The sequence below is a fragment of the Lacerta agilis genome, chromosome 14 (genome assembly GCF_009819535.1).
Source record: "Lacerta agilis isolate rLacAgi1 chromosome 14, rLacAgi1.pri, whole genome shotgun sequence".
In the NCBI taxonomy this organism is placed as follows: Eukaryota; Metazoa; Chordata; class Lepidosauria; order Squamata; family Lacertidae; genus Lacerta; species Lacerta agilis.
Genome location: NC_046325.1, coordinates 20,547,277 through 20,566,230, shown reverse-complemented (window position 1 = coordinate 20,566,230; position 18,954 = coordinate 20,547,277). Strand labels below are relative to the sequence as shown.

At 38.3% G+C, this 18,954-nt stretch overlaps 2 protein-coding genes across 2 annotated transcripts; both read left to right on the top strand.

Moving 5' to 3' along the window:
- Positions 1-1,138: 1,138 nt before the first annotated feature.
- Positions 1,139-3,308, top strand: LOC117057603 (vomeronasal type-2 receptor 26-like). The gene is made up of 2 exons (XM_033168447.1): positions 1,139-1,157; positions 2,407-3,308. The coding sequence occupies exons 1-2, from the start codon at positions 1,154-1,156 to the stop codon at positions 3,306-3,308; spliced, it is 906 nt and encodes a 301-aa protein (XP_033024338.1). The 5' UTR covers positions 1,139-1,153.
- Positions 3,309-7,744: 4,436 nt separating this feature from the next.
- Positions 7,745-17,124, top strand: LOC117057602 (vomeronasal type-2 receptor 26-like). The gene is made up of 6 exons (XM_033168446.1): positions 7,745-7,893; positions 9,126-9,417; positions 10,912-11,778; positions 14,353-14,580; positions 15,525-15,651; positions 16,223-17,124. Exons 1-6 carry the CDS (start codon positions 7,745-7,747, stop codon positions 17,122-17,124), a joined length of 2,565 nt encoding a protein of 854 aa, XP_033024337.1.
- The last annotated feature ends 1,830 nt before the right edge of the window (positions 17,125-18,954 follow it).

Here is an 18,954-nt window from a genome sequence, read left to right as displayed (position 1 = left end):
GTGCCATGCACACATGTGGTCATGCACATCTCAGACATGCCTAAACTGGTCGCTGCCTGTATAGTCTGCATTTTCCCTCTACAGAAGGGACTGGAGCATATTAGAATTAGAATGATATATTAAAATGATCTTGTTCCATGTTTATTATTTTGTAAAATCTGCCTTCAATTGTTTTCATTCAAGATTCACCCTTTCCTGAAAAGCAACATATTTAACAATAGCGCTGGAGATAAAGTGTCTTTGAATGAGAAGGGTGAATTAGCAGCTGGATTTGACATAATAAACTGGGTTGCTTTCCCAAACCAATCGTTTGCAAGTGTGAAAGTAGGAATGATGGATCCAGAGGCTGTAACAGATCAAGACTTCACAATCAATGATAAGGCTATCACATGGCACTACACATTTAATCAGGTGGGATTCAAACATAGTTATTGCAGAAAATGTCAACAGGGAAAGAGTTCAATATTTAAAATTTCCCCCATGGTGGTGATCAATTAGAGGGGAAAGCAAAACAGCAGACAAGAAAAAGCTTATGGAATACCAAATAAAAACAAATTTAAATGCTGTCCCCTTACCTTCTGACCAGCTGACAAGAGTCCAGCAGGGATATGGGTTTGATAGGCTGTCTATAATTGATCCTAGCTGTTCCCTACCTTTCTGCTTTCCTTTGTCTAAAATTTAAATTATACTTTTCTATATTTTCTTGAAATATGAGCTAAAATGGGTTAAAACCACTTTTCTCATGCTAGACAGCCATTCTATCCATCCTTGAAATCTCACTAAATATGAAAGTTATCTATAACAAGATGCCTTTGCAACCTGAAGCCTTTTCGTGAGTTCTTTTTTTCAGTAATGAGCAAGGTTAGAAACTTTCCATTTACTTACAGTGAAGTGCTGTAAAAGCATTAAATGTGTATAGAATGGCAGCCTCAAAAACCTCACTTCTATTATAAACAAATTTCTTTACACCACCACAGAGTACTTGAATACAACAGCAATTTGTTTCCCCCCACCCTCTTTTTATCAATAGGCGCAGCCCCTTGCAGTGTGTAATGACTACTGCTATCCAGGATACAGCAGAAAAAAGAAGGAAGGGGAGCCATTTTGTTGCTATGATTGTACTCCATGCCCATATGGGAAGATTTCAAACCAAATGGGTAAGGGCACACAATGTCTAATGACATAAGTAATGCACTGCATCTTTCAATAGATTTACTTTCAGCTCTGCAAAACAGAAAACAGATTATGATAATCAAGTTATGAGGCAGATTCCATACATGTTACACCAGATAGACATAACTCGATAAAATTGTGTTTATAAAGCACAAGCTATGGTAATCTTTGCTATCTATTGTAGAAAGAGAACACTTAGCAATGTTATGACATGGTATTGTCTAAGGAAATTCTGAATCCTGGAAAAGTCATTGCATGGCTGAAACGTAGACCTCTGAGTCATATAACTGCACCCCCTCTGCTCCCCACTTCCTTGTATTTTACTTTTACTTTTCAAAAATGAAAAATAAACTTGGACTAAAATAAAGCAAAATTTAACACCATTGGAAGGGCCCACTTTTGTCTGGAGTGCTTTAAAACAGAGTTTGGGAGGAGTCCACATATCCAAAGATTTCCACATTTCATCATCATTGGGCTGTTCATTGGGCTGTTATTCATCAGCTTTCACACTTCCCCAATCTTCGGTAGCAGACCTTAGCTCAATGTCAAAATTATTGAATCAAATTGAATCCAATAAAGTTTATTGTGAGGACTAAGCCTTTACATATATATATATATACATAATAATGTTAAAAATTTATTACATGTAGCCTAAACAATGGCTTTGTCAGATAAAAAGGTACAATATAGACAGATTATGGAGACGAAAAAGGGACCTTATCCTTACCGACCAAAAATCTTTCTCTGGCATTCTGGTCCACTTCTACTCTTAGGAAAGCTGCTGGGGTTCCTTGAGGGAGGCCTGGGATTTTTTTTTTTAAAAAAAAAGTTCTGTAAGGTTTCGAGCCGATCTAGCAGCTTCTGGTTCCACCCCAGAGTTCTACCCCGTAGAGCATCTGAGGAATCACCTTACCAACGAAGGCTTTTAGTGCCGGAATCACTAGTTCTTCTCCCCTCTTATTAAAAAATAAATAAATTAAGCAATGCACCGGAAGTCCTGTGTGTTAGGAGGGTTATGGCCTTAATATGGTCAAGCCAGCTTGATGTAGCCTGAAAAGTGACGCCAATATATTTAAAGAAAAGACATTGTTCAATGTCAAAATTAGTTGGCTTACAAAGTGTTCTTTCAAATAATAATAGTTAATTACCCATTCCTGTATTTTAGTGAACGCAGCAAAGGCTATCTTCCTCTGAACAGTGAGGAACTAACAACAAGTTTGCTTCATTTTTCAGATATGGATTACTGTTTCCAATGCCCCAAAGGCCAATTTCCAAACAGCAACAGAGATCAATGCCTTCCTAAAGCCCTAAACTTCCTGTCTTTCACAGAACCTTTGGGGATCATTTTAACCTTTTTGATTTTGTCTTCTTCTGTAACCACAGCTTTGGTGCTAGAAATTTTCATCAAGCACAAGGACACACCCATTGTCAAAGCCAACAACCGGAATCTCACCTACACTCTACTCATATCCCTCTTGCTCTCTTTCCTCTGCTCTTTGCTATTCATTGGCTGCCCTCACAGAGTGACCTGCTGTTTACGACAAACTGCCTTTGGCATTATCTTCTCTGTGGCTGTTTCTTGTGTTTTGGCAAAAACTGTCACTGTGGTCCTGGCTTTCATGGCCACCAAGCCAGGATCCAGGATGATGAAATGGGTGGGGAAAAGTCTGGCCAATTCTGTTGTATTTAGCTGCTCCATTATTGAAGCCATCATTTGTGTTGTATGGCTATGTACTGCTCCTCCATTCCCACATTTTGACATGTATTCTCTCACGGAAGAAATCATAGTGGAATGCAGTGAAGGATCTGTCATTGTGTTTTCTTGTGTTCTGGGATACTTGGGATTTCTTGCCATTGTAAGCTTCGCAGTCGCTTTTCAAGCCAGGAAGTTGCCAGATAGCTTCAATGAAGCCAAGTTCATCACTTTCAGCATGCTGGTATTTTGCAGCGTTTGGTTGTCCTTTGTTCCTTCTTACCTGAGCACAAAGGGGAAATACATGGTGGCTGTGGAGATCTTCTCCATCTTGGCCTCCAGTGCTGGGTTACTGGGTTGTATCTTTGCCCCCAAATGCTACATAATTATCCTGAGGCCTTCGTTGAACAGCAGAGAGCAGCTTATACGTAGAAATACCTAGGAAATAAATTGTTTTGCTTTGTATGTATTATTCCATTGAAATGATTATTCAAAGGTACCCCTGAAAACACGTTAAATAACTTGGCCTTTTCAAGTAACATGCTTCTGTGACCCTCAATATTCTACATTTCTTTTCTTACTTAGTTTGATATTCCAAATCTCCCTACTCCCCTTAAATGGAAGAGTGGGGTATACATTTTTCTGAGGGTCATGTTTTCTCTTGTCCATTCGTTTGAATGTAGAGTTTTGTGGCATATATTGCTTATTCGGATACAGCAATCCTGCCTCTCATTGCCCCCCCCCCAGTGTTTTTACTGAATACATTATTTTATCAAAACAGGCCAAAACTTTATTGGTTACTTGTGTATAAGTGATTTTGACTGAGGCATTGGTTGATTAACTACATAGAACGTCTGCTGACTGCTTCTCAGGGGGGTCACTTCTGGGATAGAATTGCCCTAGGAAGTATATCAAACAGTAGCAGCCCACCAAAACCACTGCTTTGGGGCTTATGGACTTTTCATTGCATCCTTTTAATGAAATACCCCAATTCCTGGAAGGGGAAGGCACAACCATACAATTCTTCCAATTAAATATCATGAATCCTACCCAATGCCTAACCATCAAAGTTGTGATGAAAGCTGTGAGGGAGTCAAAAACCGCAACACTTGCCAATTTGTTAGGAGATAAAATTGCTTCCTGATCCCAAATACAGTGATTCCTTGGCAAGATCAAGAAGCAAACAACAAAGCATCACAACAGGTAGCCACAAAATTTTAGGGTTGGAAGGTAGGAGACAAAATGAATCCAAAATTTAGTTACAAACAATAAATAACAATAACATAACAGAGTGTAATAAAACATCATAAAACCATCCAAAACCTGAGTACAATATTTCCTTTAAATTGACTTTTTTAAAAAAAAAAATCCTTCCATTTTCCAAATCATGTGGGAGATAACTTTAAACACTTTCATTATCACAAATTGCAAAATGTCATCATTCATCTTGCCAATTCCCACATGGATTTTTGTGAAATCGCAAGCACAATAATTAACAGAAATCTAATATTAAGTGTCTGTGAGTTTCCCTTTATCAATTTTTTTATAGCCTTTGAAAAGTTTTGTGGTGTATAACAGATTGAACATGGGCATTCTGCATAACAAAGTATCTCACAATGATTGTGGTATTTCTTTTGCCTCTTCTCATACTGTTACTGCATGTACCTCAAACTGAGTGTGAGCCACATGCTGTTATGTGTGCTGTGGTAGATCGTTTCCAGCTCCCATATCAATATTATGAGATAGGTGAGCTAACCATTGGAGCAATTGTTACTCAGTATGGCTGCATATTTGGAGAAATATCATTTAGTGAACACCCCACGACAAAATTTCTAGATGAACTGAAAGAATTTGCATAAGGATGTGTTCCCCCTCTGCATGTGTTCTGTCAGATCATAAGTACTAAGGAAGAGGTAATGGAAGGGAATGTAGTGGTTGTAGACTAGGGATTGAGAGCAAATTTATGGCCCTCCAAACTACAATTCTCATTGTCCCTGATGATTGACAAACTGTCTGGAGCTGTTGTGTGTTTGAGTCCATCGACATCTACAGAACCATAGGTTCCTTCTCCCTGTTGTAAACACATATGTAGGTCCATAGCAAATTCATAATTACCTTTGAGTAACTTCTACAAATTTAATTCTTAGGAAGGAATGAAGAACAGTATGATATAATGCTATAATCTTAGGAGACTGTATAAAACCCTAGTACGTTGTAATCAAAACAGCTTCCTACCATACATTTATCAATAAAAATGAACCAGGAATTCAAAGATTTCCCTACTCATAACTAACACTGAAGAAGTGGCTAAGCAGTTACAGGTGATGAGCCTAGGACTCCCTGAACACTGGAACGATGCACTAACAGGACTAGCAATCAATTAATCTGTTAATATGCTTGCACCATACAAGCATTGACAGTTACAGGAACCAGTACATTGACCCTTTGGATAGTAATTTTGGCTTAGTACCAGGCAAAAAGATGCATATAGTCTTTCTTCTATGTAATACACTTTATATTTGCTTGTTATTTTGGTTTGACTTGGTTTGGCATGTTGTTGTTTTTTGTTTCTCCTAATCATGCTGATTCTATATTCCACATGTTGCTTTGTCACATCATAGAATCATAGTATTTTAGAGTTGGAAGGGACCATGAGGGTCATGTTGTCCAACCCCTGAAATGTAGGAATCTTTTGCAAAACATGAGGTTCAAACCCATGACCCTGAGATAAAGAGTCTCATGCTCTACCTGACTGAGCTATTCTATTATTTCATGTAATTTATCACTTACTTCTTTCTCCCTCCTCTCAGTCTTTCCATACTTTCCTGTCCAGCCGTATTATTATTTTTTGTATCTTCCCTTCGAGTTCATTTCTTTCTATCTCCATTTCATTCCTCACAACACCCAAGATTTCTCCCCATTATTTTTCTCAACCAAAGAAACATACTGTGTAATGCTCATATCCATTCAATTTTATGGGCAGCTTTTTAAATAACATTTACTTATTTATATTGATTGATTGATTTAAAAATGTTCTATAATAGTAATTTCAGCTGTATCTCTGATTTTGCTGTTTAAAGAGGTCCATTGCTATTGGAGTGTGACTTTAGATGTGGATTTAGGCTATTACTACTGGATCCACCACACTGGGCACCAAGCTTAGGGTGCATTGGAATGCATCACAACTAGTAATAGTTTATTGGTGTCTGGGTGATAGATTTTACCGAAAGTTGGGTTCAATGTGGATTTCTTGAGCACCATATTCACAGGCACCACAGTCTGTCCCACTGTCAAACATCTCTTACCATCAGAAAGTTCTTCCTAATGCTTAGTTGCAATCTCCTTTCTTTTAATTTGAAGCCATTGATTTTTGTCCTACCCTCCGGAGTAGGAGAAAACAAGCTTGTTCCATATTCTGTGTGAAAGCCTCTGTAGATATTGAAAGATGGCTATCATATCTCCTCTCAGTCTCCTCTTATCCAGAGCTTTCACACATCCTGCATTTTTCAGCAATTGGTTTGGAGAAGCCTTACTGCCTCCAACCATGGAGGCTGTGTATAGACATGACGAGTGGCCATTTTGATCACCTAATTCTCCATGAATTTGTTTAATCTTCTCTTAGAGCCATTCAAGATACTGGCCATCACTGCCTCCTGTTCCTTGAAACCATGCAGGATGTGGGCTGGGCTGGGGCCTGCTCTTGTGCTTAAGTCCCGCTTGTGAGTGTAAAAAGTCAAGGACACTTCAAGGAATAAGAAGAGAGGTCCTCTTGTGGATTACACATTCCTTAAGTTTCAGCGAGCGAAGAGTAGGAATTAATTGAGAGTTCACCAAATGGACAGAAGTAAAAAAAAACTGGAGTCCCCCAAGGATCAGTATTGGGATCTGTGCATTTTAACATAAATTATCTAACTCTAGATTAATGATCTAGAACTTTGGAACATACACCCTTAGGAGGCAGCAATGAACACAAACTTGGAATACCTTTAAAAGAGGATTGGACAGGTTTTGGGAGGATAAGTCTATCAATGGCTGCAAATCAAAATGGCTATGCTCTGCATTCATGGGCAGAGTGAGTAAAGATTCTAAATATCAGTTTCTGGAAGCTACAGAAAGGGGAGAATGCACTTCCAATTGAATCTTACCTACTAGTTTCTTCCAGGCATGTTGTTGGCTACTGTCAGAACAGCATGCTGGATTACATGTGCCATTGATGTAATCCAGAAGGCCATTCTTATGTTCTTTGCTCTTTAGCTAATTAATCATCTACCCAAATGACCTCAAAGTTGGGTTATGCTATCATAAAATTGTCATAACAGTCCTTGAAATAGAGTGGAATATCTCCCTAGAATGCAGAGTAATCCAGAAACTCCAGTAAAACATAAGTTATGCTCAGTATCCTAAAGCTATCCAGCTGTCATAACAAGCAGGTAGGCTTATCTATTGAGTCATATTTAATGATAATATTTTATTCTATTGTTCAGCCACAAGCAATGTTTTGCACAATGCAATACACTGAGGAGACATCATTGAAAACTTTGATTATCACAAATTGTTAGTTGTCCTCATTCATATTGCCCAATCCCATGTGGATTTTCACAGAGCAAAATCACAATAATTAACAAACTCTGAAAGTAGATATTGAATATTCAGTGCTGAGATGTTGGGTGGGGTAGAGGCAGGGTTACAGGTGTCAGATTGCCTTCATCAGAAAGGGTCCATAGCCACTGAACAGGCTGGAGGTTTATTTTGGATTGATGCTGGGCATTCTGCATGAATATGTGGCTCAAGATGACAGGGTTGCTTCTGTTGCCTCTGCTTCTCTTGTTTCTGCGACTCCCTCAGACTGATTGTGAGTCACATGCTGTTATGCGTACCATGGTTGATTCCCCCCACTTCCCACATCAATATTATCAGTCAGGGGACCTAACGATTGGATTTATGGTTACTCAGTATGGCTACTTAATTTATGAACTATCATTCAGAAGAAATCCCACAACCGAGTATCTGGAAGAACTAAAACTTATGTAAGGAGTATGTTTTCTCTGTGTACTTCAGGCCAGGTCATAACTATTACTCCTTGAAAAAGTGGTTTTAAAAAGTCCTTAATGAATTCTGGGTATGTTATTCACATATATCACCAGCTTGATCTACTCAACAAACCCCTGCAATGCCCTCCATATTAGCACACAGGGTTTTCCCTTCACATTACACCTTTCCAGTTGCATTTCTGTAGCCACTTCTATCTTCTGTAATGTAGCCCTACTTTGCACTGATTCTCACGTATTCAAAACCAGGTTTGCGTGTGAGGGGTGGGGAGAAGCTGCTTTTCTCAGCTAAAGACATTTGAGTAAATGGAGGTGAAGTGAGGCTGAGAAAAAATTGTCTTAAAACAACATGTGGGGAGGGGGGGCACTTAGGGATTTTTTAAAAATAAATAAATCAAACCAACCACTTTTGGCCAGGAGAAATAGCAGCTATGGGTAGAACACAGAAGCTGACACTGCAAAGCTATTGCAACAGAACTTTTCCAAGTTGCTTTCTCACTGCACTCATATTTTGTTTTAAACTGTTGCTCCCCAGCCCGTTGAACCCTGTTCAGTCTACTGAAACCTCTGCTTTCGTTTAAAATCACCAGATAGTTATTCAGTGTTCCCTTCTGATTGCACTCAGACTTCTCTGTCTTTCATTCCTCAGCATCTTCGTCTTTGAGAGATAACTAATGCAGAGCAGCCAAATATTCCATAGTACTCAAACCTATGTCTTTGGCAATTTTCCGCACAGTTCCTCCCAATCCTGCTTTATTGAAACTTCTACCAGTGTTTAAAACACAGCTTTCCCCCTTGCCGTTTTTCTCCCTTCTTGCTCCCTTGCCAGGGCCACTGCTGTTGTGCAACCCGCCTTCAGCTTTGTTTCCCAACCCCACTCTGGTTTCATGCAAAGCTAGGATTGTAAAACATTGGGTGGGGCAGTTGTTGGAAAAATAATATGCATATTTAATAAACATTTATTAATAAAAAGGGGAAATGGATCCATAGATATTATACCAGTGATCAACATTTATTAATTGCAAAGTTTTCCGATTTCTGGCTATTACCGTGCTAGCTGCTGTTAGTAAATTTGTTAGTAAATTCTTAATTACTAAGCAGGCAGGATTCTTTCCTAATATTCCTTCCAATTAGATGTAATCTAGCAAATGTTTTAAAAACTGATGGTTGATGAAGTGCTATATATCTGCCTTAATTAACTCTTTCTTCAGTTCTAGGACAAAGAGCTACCAGCGGATCTTGTCCTTGGCATTTGCTGTCAAGGAGATAAACGAGAACCCCGAACTTCTACCAAATGTCACCCTTGGCTTCCACATTTATGACAGTTATACAAATGCGAGGATGACTCATCAGAACACCCTGAAACTTCTTTCCAGTCATAAAACTGTTGTCCCCAACTTCAAATGCAATAAGCAGAAGAATCTGATGGTCGTCATTGGAGGACTTGACTCTGAAATCTCCCTTTACATGGCTACTCTTTTAGGCATCTATAAGATTCCACAGGTAAAATATTTGGATTGGCTATGCAGCTTACCCACATGGAAACCCAGCAAGATGGGTGGGATATAAAAAATAAAGTTGTTGTTGTTTTGTTGTTGTTGTTGTTGTTGTTGTTGTTATTATTATTATTATTATTATTATTATTATTATTATTATTATTAGAGATAATATTTACCTTTCTACTCTTGGCCTTTGAAGTTTCTCTTTTGTTCTTTTTGGAAAGAAAGTGTGAGTCAGCAAATAATGCATGTGTAGTTAACACAACTGGCCCCCTTTTCATGCAAGAGGAAAAGTGAACAATTAATCCAATTCTTTATAGGAAGGCAAAAGTGGTAACCCTCCCACCCTCCCAAAAACAACTACAAAGAGAATTGCCACCACTCAAGGGTATGTCTTGCCGCTGGGCCATGCTGCATTTGTAAGAACTTAACTATTTAGTGTGACAACACCTACGCTCAGGAACACCCTATCTATTGAGATCAAGCAGGAATCTTCACTGTATTCTTTTTGGCACCTGCTAAAAACATTCTTGTTTAGACAAGCCTACCTAGATGCTTAGAAAGTTGAGGAGATTTTAATGCGTTCTAGTATTTTAACTTTTCCATATTTTAAAGTAGGCTTGTAAATTTTCTTGTTTGAGATTTTATTTAAAAAACAACAACCAAGCAGTGTATAAATCTTGTGAAATAGATAAAAACAGGGACAAAGTGTAGCCAACCAAAATTGGGCAGGGATTCTTTATAAAGTGCATGCAATGTACCTACACAAAGTGCAAATGCACAATTACAACATGACATTTGGTAGAAGTTCAGGGTTCTCGTTTATCTCCTTGACAGCAAATGCCAAGGACAAGATCCACTGGTAACTCTTTGTCCTAGAACTGAAGAAAGAGTTAATTAAGGCAGATATATAGCACTTCATCAACCATCATTTTTAAAAACATTTGCTGGATTACTTCTAGACAAATGCTTCGTGCCTCACTCAAAAGTTCCATCTACCAATTCTACCCTTTAGCCCACAAAAATTACCACAAAAGCGTTCATTCATTGGAGAACACTGAAAGGAAAGAGCCTCTTTCATGTTCTCTGAAGAGGGTATCTTTAGCATTATAGCATTTGGTGGGAAGCTGTATACCATTTCTGGACAGCAACACTTCCAAGAATGCTTTGACAGGAGTGCAGCATAATATAAGGCGATGTTTTTCTCAAGTCAACCCAGCATATGTGCGCAGTGGAAAGCTGAGTAACAAAGCTTGAACTTTGCAATGCAAGGTGGTTTTTTAAAAAAGTAAAATAAAATAAAAAACAAGTAAAAAGTGGAAACTATTTGGCTACTTTGTAAGGTAAATGAAGGTCAGTGGCAAGTCCCTGCTATATAGTTTGAAGACATTTGTTTTCTCCATTATGACTTTTCAGGAGTATCTTATGTCACCCCCATGAACTCTTGAAAAAAGACTTTTCTGACATTTTACTGAAATTTACATGTCTTTTTACTTAGATTGCCTATTGTATAATTGCTCCAATGACCGATGTTAAAACCCATCTCCCTTCATTCTACCGGATGGTGCCCAATGAAGAATATCAGTATGCAGGGATAGCTCAGCTTCTTCGGCATTTTCAATGGACCTGGGTTGGGATCCTCACAATGGACGATGATAATGGAGACAAGTTTATCCAGACCTTGATTCCAATTCTTTTGAAACATGGAATCTGTATAGCCCTCAAGGGGAAAATTCCAGCCACTGCTCAAGCGGCAGAGACATTTACTTCCTTTGAATCCATCTTGGACGAAGCTATTTATCTATCAAACACCAGTGTTCAAGTGTTGGTTGTAAATGCAGAAACTATTACTATCTCTTTTTTGATAATTAAAATATATGCCTATGCAGAAGTGAAGGATACCCCACTATTGGCTATAGGGAAAGTATGGGTCATGACAGCCCAATGGGATTTCTCAGTAGACACAACACAGATGGATATGGATATGCAAGTCTTTGATGGTGCCTTCACTTTTGCAATACACTTAAATAAAGTGCCGGGGTTCAGAAAATTCCTACAGACCCTTCGTCCTAAATCAAAAAATGAAGATGGGTTTATTTTGCCCTTCTGGGAAATGGCATTCAGATGCTCATATAATGATTCTATCGATGGCATGGAAAATAATAATGGCTGTAGTGGTGAAGAGAAATTGGAGAGCCTCCCTGGGACACTTTTTGAAATGAGCATGACCGGCCAAAGCTACACCATCTACAATGCAGTCCATGCCATAGGACATAGTTTACATAAGATGTACTCATCCAGGCAGAAACACAGAGTCATGCCAAACAGAGGTAGAGTGAGTCCAGTAAAAGTACAAGCTTGGCAGGTAGTGTTTCCCAACCAAAGTTAATTTCTTTAAAAGCTATATGCACATATCTGCTAACAATGTTCTGTGTTCCTTGAATACTTTGCCCACTCACGTGACTTCTTTTCTCCTTGAGATTTTTAATTCATAATACAAAAGGTGGATAGAATTCCAGAGTTAAAAGATAACGGGGGGGGGGGGTTGCTGGTTTATTTATTTGGAGCAAACAAACTTTCCTACCCTATTATAGAGAAACATAGTTATTATATTATATAATCCATATTAGGTCAACATATTCATTAGGCCAACTAAAATGTTGCAAAACATGATCGCCTAATAAAGTATTGGCCTACTATGGATTTTGAGCATTGGTTTTTCTTTTTATAATTGTCCCACACAAGTAGCTTTCTTTTTTTTTCTTTTTTTTATTACTTTACATGTAATGATTTAGAGTCGCTAAGTATAATATTTTACTGCTGAAATATGCTGGATGTGATTAATTCTACAAGTGCCAATTGTATGCACAAATTGAAGAAGTTTGCAAAAAGAAGCAGTAAACTCACTATTTCCTTTCCATTCACATCACCAGGCAAGGAAGGCAAGACAATGGCAACAGAAATCTCTGGTTAGAGAGAGGGTTGAAAAGTCTTACCACATTTATGAAAAGGAAATTACAGTTGTCTTTTATTATTTTATTGAAATTTATTGACATAAGCATATACAAAATGCAGTAAAAATGATGAGTGTAGCAAATAAGAATAAATATAGTGTTTCAAAAATAAAATGAAAATACAGGGGGAAGAGCATAACCAAAAGCAAATAACAGTGCAATGCATACAACTATCACATATGAGAAGTTAGGCAGTTGAATTCATTGTATTCATTCTCATCTTAGAAACTCTGTCCATCCTATTCTTCCACAAAATACTATTGGATTTTTAAGAACGATGTCCCGCACATATTATTATTATTATTAGAATTTATATATCTCCCTATACCCAGAGGTCTCAGGGTGGTTCACAGAAAACATCAACATAAAAACCACTATATATATATGTAATCAAAATAAAAATAGCACCCCAATAACATCTCCCCATTGTTCCCATTGGTGCTTGTAACTTTACAAATGGCAAAAAAATTTAACTTCCGTTTTGACGTACAGGAGACGTAATGGGCTGCTGTTTAGGAACTGAAATCTCCTTATAATGTTTATCTAATTTTATATCCTTAATAAGTCTTTTATTGTTACCAATTTTAAATCAAACAATGCGTGTGTATTTGCCTTGTATTTTTTCCCCGTTTTTAAGAAATAAATTTGATTGATTGATTGTTCCCATTGGTGCACTGGTGGGCATTGTTATTTTGTAGGATGTTCAGAAGAGTTGGGTTTGGGGGCATTCCCACCACATGTGGAGGTATATGCCTGTGGAAGTGCAGCCTCTCTAGCAATTTGGTGAGGTTCTTGGGGGTACCAGGGCCAGTTTCTGTGGTCTTAACCACGATCTGTAAGTGAGTTTCATAGTGAGTTCTTTTATTTTCACTGGCATGGATTCAAAGGGAGGTTTAGACCACATTCTAGTCCATTGGGTGGTGTTAATTTCATAGCCTATGCCATCCTCCCATTGTTTTTTTTTATTGTGTTGTAATCATATAAATTCTTTAATGAGATTTTTTTCAATTTTTTAAGACAATCAATGGATAATAATAATAATAATAATAATAATTTATTCAGACCCACCGATCTGGAGTAAGGAATGAATAAGAAGTGATTAAAATATAGATGAATAATGAGTGATAATGGTATTAATTAAATAAAAGGGGCCATGTGTATATAACTAAAAAAGAAAAAAGAATGTGGGGAGGGGGGAGGGAACAAGAAATAGAGGCAGTTTTAATTCTGCTGTGGAGCCCCCGGGGCTTGGTGTTGGGTCCCTAGATCAGGGTTGAGACCGCAGTTCCAGGAAACGGCCCCAATGGTTCAGGTCTCCTACATGGGCACTGCCATTACAGTTCTTCAAAGGGTTTTGAAAATATTGATAATAAATGAAATGAAAATTAAAAATTAAAATAAATTAAATTAAATGAAAATAAATGAAATGAAATGAAAATTAAAAATTAAAATAAAGTAAGTTTTTTGTTGTGCCTGTCTGCACTTCTCGGTTGGCGGGGGAGGGCCCATGACTGGGCCCCAGTCTGATCTTTTGCACCATTTTTCAGGGATATTGGCTTGGCGCCAGGCCTGGGCTAGGCCGCACATTCCCTCACAGCCTCACGGACTTTCTCAGTCCCCTCCTGACATTCTCACATGGCGGTGGTGGTGGTGGTGATGGCAGCAGTAAGTTGGAGGCCTCCAGTCCAGGAAATACATTCAAGATTGTCGGGATGTGGGTGTGTGAGGCTCCGAGCTGCCTCTTCACTTGTCATTTTAGAATCCCGAGTCTCCCGTTTGAGTGACAGTGGTGTGGGACTAGACAAGCAGCTTGGTTGGTTCTGGTGGTAACTAGGAGTTCAGTGTGGTTATGGCGCTCAATATCTTGTCTTGCCAGAAGTCCCTATTTTTTAAAATTTTTGTTTGCATTTTTTTTTTCATTCCAGCTTCACTCTTTCTTGCGAAGTATCTCCTTTAACAACAGTGCTGGTGACAGAGTGTCATTTGATGATAATGGTGAATTAGTATCTGGATTTGATATTGTAAACTGGGTACTTTTCCCTAACCAATCGTTTTTACGAGTGAAAGTAGGAGGGATGGATCCACAGGCTTTACCAAATCAGAAATTCACAGTGAATGAAGAGGCTATCACATGGCACAGAACATTTAACCAGGTGGGATCCAATTACAGAAATAAGATAAAACTTAAATTAGTAAGGGGTACAATAAAGAACCATGCCAGGTGATTCCATTCATTAGGAGAGTCAATCTATCTGTCTACTTATTTATATGCATATGGCAAACGTAAGAGAAAGTGCTAAATGGGAAGAGTTCCAACAATGAGCCTTGATAATTCTTCCCATCCGGATATATTATTATTCTCAGTAACATATATGCGTGACTAAATCATAGAGCAGAGTGATTGACTAAATGATTATTTTCTCTCTTATTCATTAAGTTATATACTGCCCATATATACATTTAAAAAGTATAAAGGCCTATCCAAATTTTAAAACATTGTAATAAATAAATGTAAGTCAGTGCAAGAGAATGTAAATGTAAAACTGCTGCCATACTGTATTATTTGGACAAATTGATTTTGCATATGTGGCTTTCAGACAAATTGATTCAAGCTCATTATCGGCCAGCTCTTGAAGTTGCTGATTTCTTCACAAGTTGTTTCTTTTACCTTTCAGTAAGATTAGAAATGAGAATGCAAGACCAGTGAAAAGAACAGAGCAAGGATACAGGACACTAGAAACATTTTTTGATATTCTGTTCTTAATTATGGTTGGTTGTGTCTAAGAGAACTCCTAACATAGAACTAAGAATGGCGAGGAGATCGCACCAGGACTTTATTATAGAAAAAAAATATGCTCATTAGGAAAATGGCCCTTTGAAGTTGATGACTTGTTCACTTTTTTCATTTCCCCCCATTTCCCCTTTCTATCTATCCAACATTAATGTACAAAATTCTTGTGGGATTTGATGATTTTGAATCACTTAAATCTCATTTACCGTGGGACCCAATGTTCTCAACAGCAGCACTGAGTGTGTGTGGTTTTTTCCCTTTTTGTAATGGTACATCAATGTATTTCTCTTCATTTTTAATTGATAGGTGCTGCCACTTGCCAGATGTAATGATCACTGTTATCCAGGCTACAGCAGAAAAAAGAAGGAGGGGGAGCCATTTTGTTGCTATGATTGCACTCCGTGTCCGGATGGAAAGATTTCAGACCAGAATGGTAGAAGACATAGTGACCTAAATGATGGATTGAACCATTGAAAGCCCTTTTCCCGCTGTCAATCTAGTTCCCTAAAACAGAACGTGGATTACAGTTGTCTATTTCTGACATAGATCCATAACATTTTACATCAAGTACAGATAATGTGTTTGGTATACTGCCAAATTTCATTACCATTGCCATGTTTTTCTAGAAGGGATTTCCATCTCTTATTCCAAGTCAAATGATCTGTGTGTTTTGGATGTATATCTTGATACAAAACAAAACATTCATATCATGGGTGTAGTTTTAGTCTCTGGAAGACAGAGATTTGTGAAAATACAACAAATAAGGTCTACTCTGATGTGTGTGTGTGTGTGTGTGTGTGTGTGTGTGAAAGATGAATGCTGAAATGATGTAGCTTGCTTAATCCCAGCTGGATGTTCTGAGACCAAAAGAGCAATGGCACCAATGTAGAGGAAGAAACTTTCAGAAAGTGTTCCCATTTACTCTTATTTAATCACCCAGTTCTGTGCTGAATTTGTAGTCTTTGATTATTGAGCGATTGATACAAACTTTCTCCCATTTTCAGATATGGACAACTGTTTCCAATGCCCAGAAGGTCAATTCTCAAACAAGAACAGAGATAACTGCCTTCCTAAGACCCTTAACTTTCTCTCTTTCATGGAGCTCTTGGGGACCACTTTAGCCTTCTTTATTTTGTTTTCTTCTCTAATCACAGCTGCAGTGCTGGGGATATTCATTAAGAACAAGGACACCCCAATCGTCAAAGCCAACAATCGGGAGCTCACCTACTCTCTTCTCTTCTCTCTGTTGCTTTGCTTCCTGTGCTCCTTGCTATTCATTGGCCGACCTAACATAGTGACCTGCTATTTAAGGCAAACAGCGTTTGGTATCATATTCTCCGTGGCTGTCTCCTGCATTTTAGCAAAAACCATTACTGTGGTTTTGGCTTTCATGGCCACCAAGCCAGGATCCAGGATGAGAAAATGGGTGGGGAAAAGACTGGCCATTTCTGTTCTTCTTGGCTGCTCCACTATTCAAGCCATTATATGTGCTCTTTGGTTATGTACTGCTGCTCCATTTCCACACTTTGATATGCATTCTCTGACTGAAGAAATCATACTGGAATGCAATGAAGGGTCTGTGACTCTGTTTTATTGTGTTCTGGGGTACTTAGGATTTCTGGCCACTGTCAGCTTCGTTGTGGCTTTTCAGGCCAGGAAGTTGCCAGATAGTTTCAATGAAGCCAAGTTCATCACTTTCAGCATGTTGGTCTTTTGCAGTGTTTGGTTGTCTTTTGTTCCTTCTTATTTAAGCACAAAAGGAAAATACATGGTGGCTGTGGAGATCTTCTCCATTTTGTCCTCTAGTGCTGGGTTACTAGGTTGCATCTTTGCCCCCAAATGTTACATAATTATCTTGAGGCCTTCCTTGAACACAAAGGACCAGCTCATAAGGAGGAATATCTAGGAAAGTAATTGTTTGGATATTTATGTATACAAAGATATTCAACTGAGACATTTATTCAAAACAAATATATGTTCTAACTTCTTCAACTTTTCAAGTCTTCTCCATTGAGTGCTTTTGTAGTTCTCAGCATGAGGCCTAGAGAGCCAGTGTGGTGAAGTGGTTAAGAGTGGTAGACTCATAATCTGGTGAACCAGGTTCGTGCCTCCACTCCTCCACATACAGCTGCTGGGTGACCTTGGGCTAGTCACACTTCTCTGAAGTCTCTCAGCCCCACTCACCACATAGAATGTTTGTTGTGGGGGAGGAAGGGAAAGGAGAATATTAGGGGCTTTGAGACTCCTTCAGGTAGTGACAAAGCAGGATATCAAATCCAAACTCTTTTTCATCATCATATTGTACTTTTGATCTGTAAATTGTTGTTGTTGTTTGTAAAAAAAAGATTGTACAACAATTAGGGATTTTTAAAAATGCTAAGCAGTTTAAAAATGCTTTGGAATAACTAAAATATTGACCTAACGGGTCAAGTGTTTCACATATGTTATAGTGAATTCCAACAAGCCTAATTTCCTCAGCAGTAGACACCCTTCTTGCAGACATGCATTTTTCCATTATGCCAGTAAATTAAGTGCAAGCCAAGTTATGCTGGCAGTACAATTTTGTCATGTCCTAGGTGCTATCTTATCTTTAAACTAACTGATTGAAATTACCTTCCTAGTTTTTTATTCATCTGAAAATTCAAATAATTTATAAAGTATTTTGATATTGTGTTGGTAATCTGTTTAGGGTGTGGGTAGGAAATGTGGTGTTCAGGCAAAAAGGCATCCCAAGTATTTTCAGTCTGTCATTGGAGAACACTCAATGAAGGGAGCAATCACACCCTCTGTGTTCCGTGAAGAGGAGACAATTAACCTTCATAGCATTTGTCAGGAAGTGAAACTGGTGAGAAATTGGGAACCCTTTCTGGCCAATGACACATCCAAGAATGCCTTGAATTGCCCTTTGAATTATATGATATAGTAGCAGCTAAACGAAACCACTGCTTTTGGGCTTTTGGACAAAAAACCTTTTCCTCAGATCTTTTTAATGAAATACTCCAGTTCCTGGAAGGGGAAGGCACAACCATACAATTCTTCCAATTAACTTTCATGAATCCTACCTAATGCCTAGCCATCAAAGTTGTGATGAAAGCAGTGAGGGAGTCAAAAACCACAAGACTTGCCAATTTGTTAGGAGATAAAATTGCTTCCTGATCCCAAATACAGTGATTCCTTGGCAAGATCAAGAAGCAAACAATAAAGCATCACAACAGGTAGCCACAAAATTTTAGGGTTGGAAGGTAGGAGACAAAATGAATCCAAATATGTCAGGGGCTGGTCTGGATCGGACGATTGGAGAATGCAATCGCAGGAAGATCAGCTCCTAACAGAAGAGTAGGGGGAATATTTGCCCCACTCCCTCTGCTTGCCAAAATGAATCCAAAAGTTAGTTACAAACAATAAATAACAATAACATAACAGAGTGTAATAAAACATCATAAAACCATCCAAAACCTGAGTACAATATTTCCTTTAAATTGACTTAAAAAAAAATCCTTCCATTTTCCACCAAGGAGTGATGTCTTACAAAGGACAAATCATGTGGGAGATAACTTTGAACACTTTCATTATCACAAATTGTGAAATGTCATCTTGCCAATTCCCACATGGATTTTTGTGAGATCGCAAGCACAATAATTAACACAGTCTGAAAGGTAATATTAAGTGCCTGTGAGTTTCCCTTTATCAAATTTATTAGAGCCCTTGAAAAGGCTTATGGTGTATAACAGATTGA